The 11,283-nt window shown below is 34.7% G+C and overlaps 1 protein-coding gene across 1 annotated transcript; it reads left to right on the top strand.

Moving 5' to 3' along the window:
* Nucleotides 1–6,259: 6,259 nt before the first annotated feature.
* LOC143592422 (ubiquitin carboxyl-terminal hydrolase 20-like) lies at nucleotides 6,260–10,556 on the top strand. Its single transcript, XM_077072344.1, has 8 exons — nucleotides 6,260–6,816; nucleotides 7,751–7,871; nucleotides 7,999–8,109; nucleotides 8,222–8,373; nucleotides 8,477–8,815; nucleotides 9,211–9,333; nucleotides 9,424–9,778; nucleotides 10,113–10,556. Exons 1-8 carry the CDS (start codon nucleotides 6,409–6,411, stop codon nucleotides 10,307–10,309), a joined length of 1,806 nt encoding a protein of 601 aa, XP_076928459.1. The 5' UTR covers nucleotides 6,260–6,408; the 3' UTR covers nucleotides 10,310–10,556.
* Nucleotides 10,557–11,283: the final 727 nt, after the last annotated feature.

Below are 11,283 nucleotides of genomic sequence, written 5' to 3'. Positions count from 1 at the left end.
ACGATTTTTTTTTCCTTTTTTCTTGTTTTACAGCCGTATCAACAATTCAACATTGCTTTTCATGAAGCACTTAACTTTTTCAATTTAAATAGGTTTGTCTAAATAGAAGCATCTTTTTTTCAATTTACATAAGCCTACTTTTTTTAAAGGTAAAATTAATTATCATATTTACTAATGTATATTCCAGAATTCAAGAATTCGAATTCTTAGTGTGATATACTGATATGTGGTGGAACTGTCAGTCTTTCATGTATTCGAATGAGTGTTTACGAATATTGGCTTTAAGCGAGGGTTTTCTCTAGACTATAAGACGAGTGTATCCTGTTGTGATGTAGATTTAGCCAATAAGTCGTTTGGAAAATTTGTTTTCAGTTAAAAGAAAAAAATAACCTCCAAATGCTTCTAGAAACACCAGACGTTATCATCTATCCCCTAGGCCCACGTATAACATACATATACAACGACATAACTATTCCTTCATCACGTGCCAAACCTGTGGTGTATATATTATGACATTGATTAAAAGCAAATAATTATTGATCTCGGCTACCATCAAAACACATGTTGATTTAATTTTTTTTAACGGTGATTTTCATAGTGGTTGAATAATCAGCCACAGCTTTTGTAGAGAGTCTCAACCGTTCCACTCGGGCCAAGACTATGTTGTCTTAACCGGGCCCACGCTTAGCATCCGAGTTTGGCTAGGCGTTCCACGAGAAAATTTCGAGCCCCCTGCCACTTGACAGGAGTTGTCCGCCCATAAGAGCAAGCTCTCTGGGAAGGGACACTCTAATAGAAAACTCATGTCGCCATCAAGATTCGAACTTGAGAGGCCAACCGGCATTAAGCTCTTACCCATCATTTGACTGGCCACTTGAGCTATGCATATATATGTGGTTTCAAAATTTAGGGATTTTATCTATTTTGCATGGTTTTTATCTCTAAAATTTTGAGTTTTATAAATACTAATTTTCTAAATATATACATTCATTATTCTTCATAAATATTGTGAGTATACATAAGAAAAGAAGAAATAATGAAGTAAGTGTTTGTGATTATAATAAAAGATAAAATGAAACGAGGGATGTAAACCAAAATTTAGACAAATTATATTTAGCTTAATCATATAAATAGATATCAACTTGGGAACCTCTAGCTCAATTGTACAATTATTTCCTTATCTCCGTCATATGGCTAATTGCATCTGGCAGTTCATTAGCTCTTGGTGCAAGATTCCCCACCCCCCCCAATCTTCTCCTTCTCGGTTCGTGATCTTCTGCTTACAATTTTTAAAACCGTTCCTCTTTGCAACAAAAAGAATAAGGCGATTCAAGGTACTATTATGATAACATGTTGATGCATTTGGAAAGTGATAAACTAAATAACCATTGAAAATAAGAACATCTTGGTTTCCAAGGTGATTGGTCCTAGCTTCTTGCTAGTTGGGCTTGTTTATGAAGTTGCCATTCGAAAAGAAAAAAAAAATAGATATGGATACATATGTGAGTGCCTTTACTAGAACAACCTAAATTTATACATAAATAAATAAATAAAATCAAATAGCATAAAAAAGTTTGTGAAGGGAAGTTAAAAGATGAGAATAATCATTATTCAGCACTATAGATGCCGTAATTCATGGCCTGGTTTATGAAGTCGGTTCACCTTATGTCCTAAATTGAGTATCCCCGCCCAACATGAGTGAATGATTTGTAATGCCTGTTTGCGAGAACTTTGACCAGTAAAAGTAGATTTTACATAGGTCGAGTGATAATAATGAACTTTTCGTATGGGAGTTTTGAATTTTTATATTAGATCGTTAGAGGTGTAGAGTTGCAATAGTAGTCTTAGTTTGACCAATGGGGATGATTTGGTTTGTGTTTTTGAAGTCACGGAAACCATTGTTAGAAAATGGCGATGTCATGGTGGTGGTGGATAGGGACGGGTCTAGGAGGAATTTTCGCTCTGGGGTAGAAATTGATTGGGTAAAAACATGGGTCATGTCAAATAGAACATAGCTTACACAGTCGTTATAGAGGCGCAAAGCAAAATGAACTTTCTGGTCTTCTCTAAATTTCATTAAGAAATATTATATTTTGGTTAATACTAAGATGAAACTTTCTTTTTAATAAATTGTTAACAATTCCTAAATGAAAACCTAATATAATTTAACCTATACAAACAAAATAACCAACACAATTATTTAAGTGGGTAAAAACTAAACATCTTGTTTTGTCTTACTTGTGAATACATCACCAATTCATTAAATGAGCTAAAATGGATCTACGAAATTTACGTAAATAAGAAAGTTAGACATCTTTAGAACAACCCTACAAAACTATAAAAGTTTATAAACCAACAAAAGTAAATTGTCTTTGAACATTGAAAACATTCCTCGTTTCTCTTCTTGGTTATATAAGTTATAATAACATGATAAAAGTGTACTTTAGCGATGTCTGGGAACGAACAAAGGCAACAACAGAATTCCTTCGTGCTGCTACAGTCGACGGCAGTCGACAAGCATGTGGCAGTTCAATGGGAGGAAGAGGAAATGAGCGATGTCTGCAAAGTGACACGAACACACATAAAAATCAAAATTAGGATTTAGGTTTAATCTGGTTTGGGCCTTGGGTTTGGAGGTTTTAAGGGTGGACACTTGGGTTTGTTGATGTTGTTTTTAACATCAACTTCAATATTTAGCCATCATTCTAATGTTTCGTCATTGTTGTAATTATTTTTGGTTTAGATTATGGTTTGTTGACTTAGTATGTGGGAGGAGTCTATGTTATGCTTGGGTATGGGGTTCCTAGTGATTAGGTTTTACGACTTCTCTCGTTTGAGAAACCGAGCTTGTAAACCTTGTTGAAAATCAAAGAAAATTAGTGACATCAGTTGTTTCTTCTTCTACTCGTTTTTGTCTTTTAGTTTTGATTCATACTTGGTTTGGTGTGATTTTCGCTCACCCGAATTATTAGATCTGAGAACTTCTTTTTAAACCCGGTTACACGGAGACCTAAAGAGAAAGAATATGAGTTAAAAGGTAGGTTTTCGCTCAACTTCTCTTGGCGGCTACTTTTACATACGAGCTGTGACTTGTGAGTTTCATGAGAAGAAAAAGAATGAAGACGGGCATAGGTTTTCTATTGTTGTCAAAACATTTTTATTTGATATTTTTTGTCTTTTAACATTTAACATTGAAGAGGTAAGGTCATAGACCCACCCGCAAGACAAAGAAAGTCGTCCGCGAATCGACCATAGGCATCCGCGAAGACACCCTTATCAAATTATGAAATATCCGCATATACCAATCGCATGTGTAAGAACTGCCACCCATGAGGGAGACAAATAGCATGCTACGAATAGCCCTTAAGCCAATCACAATCCAAGATTCTCCAAAGGATCACGGTGGCATGATAAACCAATCAAGGGGCGCCGACGTTGTACTCTCAGGTGATAGCCGTCTCCATACACCAGATGTCTCGTCCAGTCAGAAGCCTTAAATGTGTTCACCCATGGGAATAGAAGTTTCTACTGATAAGGACAACTAATCCAATACTTCTCAACCTCCTTGGTTATAAATACCCCACTCCTATCAACGGTAAGGAGATCTCACATTCTCACATTGAATACCTGACTCTCAATTACTCATACTGATTGACATGTCGGGGGTGGTTATGAGGAGAACCCCCCCCCCCCCCCCAATTCCTGTTCTCGTAACAAACCATCTTGGGGGTTGAACTATCGTTTTTTCAACGTTATATCAGGACATCTTATATGCACTTGATAATAAAACTTAATGAAAATTTCTTATCTATTCGGGGGACCATCAATGTTACCTGTGTGTGAAAAGCAACGACCAGCAATACAATATAAGAAATGTGGCTAATAAACAAGTAATCTATGGACAATTAGAAAAACAAGAGGATAGGGATGACAATGAAACCCGAACCCGATGGGAAAACCCGAAACCCGACATAAATGGGACGGGTAATACCCGACCCATTAGGGTTTGGGGCGGGCTTGGGATTTATAATATGCCTGATTACCCGACCCGATTACCCGATAACATAAACCCATTAACCCGATTATATACTCGATGTACCCGATATAGCTTTTTATATTATATATATATATATATATATATATATATATATATACTATATTCCAAATATATTATTGCGAAACTTGTTTATGTTAATTATTTGAGATATTTTATCTTTATGGTAACCATCTTTGTAATCGATTAGTTAAATTTTGTCAAAACCCGACGGGTTTTGAGCCGAGTATACCCGATGGGTATTTTATCAAAACCCGAAACCCGACGGATAATTACTCAATTAAAACCCGACGGGTTTGAGATTGATTTTAATAACCGGGTATGAGTTTGGGAAGACCTAAACCCGACCCATTGCCATCCCTACAAGAGGAGCCATTTTATAGTTTGATCTCTACATTATGGAGTTAACCTTACAACTTACATTTGTATTTTTATATATGTTTAATGTAATATAAATGATAGGTTGGTTTAATCTCATGAGCTTAGTCGAACTCAGTATATATGGGAAACTCAGTCTGTCTATCAACAAGCATTTTTAGAACTCTCATGAGTCTCTCAGCCTGTCTAGACCCATCTTAAAATTTTTAGTTGTGTATTAAAATAACAAACCAATATAGTTAACCGTTTAAGTTGGCTGAGTAGGACAGTGAGACTAGTTGATTATGAAATGAGTGTTTGTATTTATTTATTGGCCCAATTTTAGGCTATTTCTAGGAAGCGGTGTTAAACTTAAAAAAAAAGGTTTTAAAAAAATACCAAGAGAAAAAAGCCATTGGATCCACCAATCGTCCCATATACATATTAACAAACGCCATTCTAATAATCTTTTATAAAACTCTGTTTGGTGAATGGAATATTTTACTTTTATTAGAAAAAAACATAATTATTGTTTTGACCATTAAAATAATGAATTATTATAACTTCATGTGTTATTGATGCTGTATTTTAGTTAGGCTTTCGAAAAGTATGCAAACATATATATAAATAAATAACGGCTAATAAAGACACCTATGATACATAAAAGTACATTTGTTTTGTCTTTGGAAAGATACAATGCTTCAAGTCTTCAACACGACGATTATGGAAATAAAACCATAAAACGTGAAGGTTTTGGTAAGTGGTTTAAAAATGCCTAGTTTATTTTCTTGTTATAATGATAATATGGATTAAATAAATCTGATCAATTGAAATTCTAATCTAATAACACGAGGGTGCTGATTAAAATTTGGGATTTTTTCGGTCTCATGTTTTTAAAAGGTGTTTTCCTACAGTAGTGGATTTTCTATTTGAAGAAGCTTATAGCGAGTCAGGTTTAAAACGACAAAATCAGAATGAATGCTTGGCATTCTGTCTTAGGATGACTCACTCAGTCCTCAGGTATTGAAAATAGTTTCAAATATTTTCAAGGTTATATGCAAAATTTTTAATGATAGAATTATAACATACCAACAATCCCTTAGTTTAACTAGTATTTTATATGATGATTATTTTCTAACAATATGTAAAAAAAAACATGTAAAACAAGCTTACCGAAGATACATTCGGTTCGGTATTCGATACCCACTTTTCTTGAAATTTAGTGTCGATATTTTTGGTATCGAGCTAGTTCAATACCAATACCATATAAATATGAACATTCTGGAACAAGTGTTGATACAAATTATGTATGGTATTCATTAAGTACCTATGTTGCTTGAAACGGGTATGGTAGCGATACCGATTCCATACCTGTACAGTACTAGATCAGGGATGAGCTTTTTTTTTTGCACCGCTACAAACTTGGTACCGTCGCTACCGAAACAGTACCAAGGTTTTAGTTTTCGGTACTGATACCGATTGGTACCGGTATTTCCCGAGTTTTGCACGAAATACCAGTACCGAACTGTTACCGGTACTGAATCAAATATTTTAATACCAATACTGGTACCAAATATTTTTCACTTTTATCGTGATTTTCAGGATCAGTACAGGTACCATCCCGAGGAATCAAATTCATTCATTTGTAACCTACATAGTAAACTAAATGTTTGGTTAGCAAGTATGGTAATGAACCCGACAAATACTCTTTGTATAGACAAAAGTCGTGACCACTCACTCTCTCTCTCATACAATATTATACACTGGCGAGCGATGAAATGAAATCCATGAAGAAAATGGCGGTTTTGTTTTCCCTCCCATTTTAAAAATAAATTCTAAAACACCGCGTTGAAATTCACTCTTAGTCTCCTACAACAACCATCCCCAATTTTATTATTTTTCCCTCTTTTTCATTTCAACCAAAATTCAAACCTAATTATCTTTCGAAACCCTAATTTCACTTCCACCAGTTCAATCCTGTTCAATTCTACTTCTCCATGGCCGAATCAATCAATTCACTGTTGTCTACACAAACCCTAGCCCCCAATTTGAGCTACCGGACTGGTAAAGTGGACACGCACGCCACTGCACACACGCTGTTTGATACTATAGCACAGCAACCGGATTATTCAGAGGTAACTGAATCGAAGAACGAAACGGTTGATACGGTTCAGCCGTTGATGTCATCGGAAGTTCTAGAAGATTCCGACGGCGTTGAAGCTAATGCGAATACTAATAATACTAACACTCTCTCGGAGCCTTTGAGTCCATTTGACGGTAACGGTAACGGTAACGGTGACGGTACGGATGATGAGACTATGGCGTGGATCTCGTGTAATCAGAGTGAATCTGACGGTTACAAGTCGAGTTGGTTTGAAGATGTTTACGAGACGCCGTCTATGGTGGTATGATGTAGTTTAATGTCAATTGAATTAATTAATAATAGTTATAACTACTTATATGTGTTTGTCTACTGTGCTAAAGTGAATACTTGAATTGATTTGCCTAGTTACATATCTATTAGTCTACTAGTGTTGTTTCTCTATGAATTATTGTTTAGCGAATTGTGATGTTCTATTTATAGGAAGCTTATAATTGGGGGAAGTTAACTTTCAAATTAAATTAACGTGCTACCCGTGAGAATCAAGTAGTGTAATTATGTAATTACACTACGCTATAATTACACTACTTGATTCTCATAGTTAGTATATTAATTTAATATGTATTTGATCCAAATTTATTACATGCGTGAGGCTGTCGAGGAGATTTGAAAAACGCCTTATTTTATGTAAGGCGACAAAATACATAGGCATGCTACATATAGAAAGAGGTCGTAGCAGGGGCAGTTTAGCATTTATGAATACTTGAATTAATTTGCATAATTGCATTTTTGTTATTACGTACTTATATATTACGGAGTAGTGTACTAGTGTTGTTTCTTTATGACTTGAGAGCTTTTTTTTGTCCTGGAATCTAGTTTTACTGAATTGGAATGTTCTATGTATAGGAAATTATAAATTCAACATAGAAGTCACTACGCTAATGGTTTTGAAGTTGTTTGACGTGAATTATTTTGATTTTGTTGAGGTTTATTTCATCTTGCGTGTTTTCCTTTTGGTGTATCTACTAATAATTAGTCAATTGCTTCTAATAATTTGTGTTTTTAGTTAAATTTATGCTTTTTTTTTGCTTTGGGAATATAGAGTAGTTGTTTTTTGTTTTACAATTTATACTTTATAGTTTGTATTTTATGTGTTGGCTGCTACAAGTTGTGTGAGTTTGCAGCTGCTAAGTCTCTTACAGTCTTTAAAGTTGGCTAATATAAGTTATAAATTGCAGGGTGCAGGGCTAGAAAACTTGGGCAACACTTGTTTTTTCAATGCAATTATGCAGTGTTTCACTCACTCTGTGATATTTGTTCAGGGTCTATATTCATGCACACATCCGACACCTTGTGAATGTATGTTTTAAATCTTCATTACCATTAATTTCATTTTGCTTTATTTCAAGTTACACTTATGTTGATTATGGGATTTCTTTTAAATTTGTGGCTGAGTGCTTATGAATGTTATATTTTGGCTTTGCAGATAGCCATGAACAGTTCTGTTTGATCTGTGCATTACGTGAACACATTGAACTTTCATTACCACCAAATACAAAAAGTGTCTCCCCTTGGAAATTTGTCGACAATCTGACTTGTATCCTTCTGTTTATTAATTAGTGTTTTGTTTCATGAACTATATTACCGGGTTAACATCTGTTCTTTCCAACCTGTTTTAAATATGTAATCCTTAATGTAATGACTTTCAGATTTTTCATCATCATTTCTGAGATATCAACAAGAAGATGCTCATGAATTCTTGCAATGCTTTCTAGACAGACTTGAAAGCTGTTTAACCAATATAAAAACAAAAGATGATTATTTCGTCAAGCAAGTCTTTGGAGGCCGTGTTATTAGCAAAGTAAGAATTCAATTCTCATTAATTTCTCTACATTTTAAGTTACTGATAAATTAATTATCTAGTTTTTTACTTATTATCTTTTTCCTTGTTATATGATTTTCAGTTAAGATGTTGCAACTGCAATCACATATCTGATACATACGAGCCATCAGTCGACCTAAGCTTGGAAATTGAAGATGCAAATAGTCTTTCAACCGCCCTTGAATCTTTTACAAAAGTTGAACACATTGAAGATGAAGAAATGAAGTTTACATGTGACCATTGTAAGCAAAGAGTGTCGGTTGACAAGCAACTTATGCTGGATCAGATCCCACCTATTTGTGCTTTCCATTTAAAAAGATTCAAACATGATGGATCTTATGTGGAAAAAATTGACAAACACGTGGAGTTTCCTCTAGAGTTGGATCTGCAACCGTTCACATCTGGCAGTCAGTGTAATAATGTGAGTGCATTCCTTAAATGCTTTTCTGAATGTTATATCATATGTATTATAAACAGAGAGCCCAAGTGCAAGTCTAGCAACACTGAAGCTTAAAAAGCGCAACCAATATAATTTTAAGTTCTGGCTTCTGATAGCCAACCGATTTAATTTTTTCATAGGCAACAGATTTTTAAAAATAATAAAAAAATTAAATGCGTTCAATGGGTCAACCCACAAACCTTCCTGATAGACCTGAACACAACCCATTTAGGTAAACGGGAACCCAAAACTGATGCAAACTTGTTTATTATAAATCCAAACTTGCAAATTTTGTGTTAGGTTTGTGTCGTCAGAAATTCACAGCACTAAATTTGTGTACATATTTACTTATCAGTTACCACAATTTATGTTGGCAGGTGGATTTCACATATGAATTATATGCAGTTGTTGTACACGCTGGCTTTACATCCAGCTCAGGTCATTATTATTGTTACATTCGTTCTGCACCCGATAAATGGTGCAAGTTTGATGACAGAAAGGTAATGAATATGTGATTTACAATATAATGATTATAATATATAAACACACATAATTTGGAATTTGACTTAATTATTTTTTCATTTTGATAGGTTACTTATGTTTCAGAAGCATGTGTGTTATCAGAAGAAGCATACATTCTATTCTATGCAAAACAAGGCACACCTTGGTTCTCAAACTTTCTAGAAACATTTTCATTTAGCGCAAACTTATCAAACACTTCACCTAAATCAGTTCTGGAGAATGTGGACCCACCAAGTATTCCCCAATCTGATGACATGGCGCCACTTACGCCTATTTGTAATTTAATAAAGTCAAACTCTCCATTGACTCTTAAAGAATACGGTTCTAACCACCGAACCGAAGTTGAGAAGAATACACATGTCAATTCTCCATCGACGCCACCTAGATCTCCTGAACTTGATTCTTCTGATGATGACATTACAGGTGATTTAAGTTTAAACATAAGTTTTAGAGAAACTTGCATAAATGCTCTCTGTAGTTAGACAAAATTGCAAGTTCGGTCCCTAGATTTTTAAAAATTGCACACTAAATCCAAGTATTTGTGAAAAGGGTTGCAAAGTTAGTCAACATCGTTAATTTCAGTAAAGGCTAAACTGGATTAACGGTGAGGACTAAACGCTCAACCTTCTCACAAATGTTCGAACTTGCAATATGGTAAAACCGCAATGATCATTTGTGCAATTCCTTCCAAGTTTTAATGATCTGATTTTGATATTATTGAAACTGTTGAAATTGATTATGATGATGTGGCATACAGATGTGGTGTTTGCTGCAAAGCCGGAGCAGTTGAAGCTTGTGAAGAAAGTTACGAGTAAGAGACCGAGAGATAATGAAGTCGATGACACAGCAAAACAAGAGGCGTTGAGAATATGTAGGAGGATGCCGGGCTCAAGGGGGAAGTTATTAATGTCTGCAATGTCTTCTGGTGGCTCAAGAAAGAGCTATACTAAGTAAAGCGGCAGTTATTAAGTATCAGTGTATCATAACCTGGTAAGTTGTGGATGTTTAAATCCGGGTTTTGTAGCTTTTTTTGTAGTGGGTGCTTGAAGTTAAAAGTGTTTTAGCTTGTAGAGGTGTTATGTTGTTAACGGCAGACTGTTTTCTTTGTTGTTAAATAAAACTTGTTATAATGTTAACTTGTTGTCTTTATTCGCAACAGATTCTATAAAAGTATTAAAGTTTATATACGAACGATTGCATATTTGCTCTTTCAAACCCTTTATTGCAGCAATCTAGTGTTATTTTTTGATGATTTGACACTTTCAAATGTGTTTAATTGTATCCTTTCTTTTTAAGTCTTCAATATACACATGTTTTTTATTTTTAATTTTAATATAGATCGATAGATCTTCTCCCATTGCGATTTAATCTTCCAAAAATACTTCAATCTTTTATTTTTGAGCGGCATAAATTACTTCAATCCACTGATCCTGGTTTGCTGATTCTGCCTAGTTGCTTCCGTTGTTGATTTTGATGCATATATAATCCACAGTTTATAATAACAAGATTGCAACAAATTTGAAAAAATAAATAGAAGTTTTGGAAATAGCAAAAGCACACTACAAAAACTCTCTTTAGTTGGAGTGTGGCACTGGTAGCGACAAATCGCCAGGCCCAGATGGGTTCACGTTTGCTTTCATAAAGTGCCTTTGGGGATGTTTTGAAATTGATTTTAACACAATTTTATCCCATTTTCATGCAAACAACGCATAAGTCGAGGTTGCAGTTCTTATATCGCTTTAATCCCCAAGAATGCTGACTCGTTGTCCCTTAATGACTTTAGGCCAATAAGCCTAATCGGGTGTATTTACAAGGTAATTTCAAAGGTTCCAACAATCCGATTAAAAATTGTTATTGGCTCGGTTATATCAGATGTTCAGTTGGATTATTTGGAAAAAAAGGAACATTCTCGATGGGCCATTGCTTGT

The sequence above is a fragment of the Bidens hawaiensis genome, unplaced genomic scaffold (genome assembly GCF_021521415.1).
Source record: "Bidens hawaiensis isolate Kalapana, Puna unplaced genomic scaffold, B.hawaiensis_p1.1 tig00040756_1, whole genome shotgun sequence".
In the NCBI taxonomy this organism is placed as follows: Eukaryota; Viridiplantae; Streptophyta; class Magnoliopsida; order Asterales; family Asteraceae; genus Bidens; species Bidens hawaiensis.
Note: the sequence above shows the minus strand (reverse complement) of the source record. Positions and strands in the feature narration are given on the sequence as shown.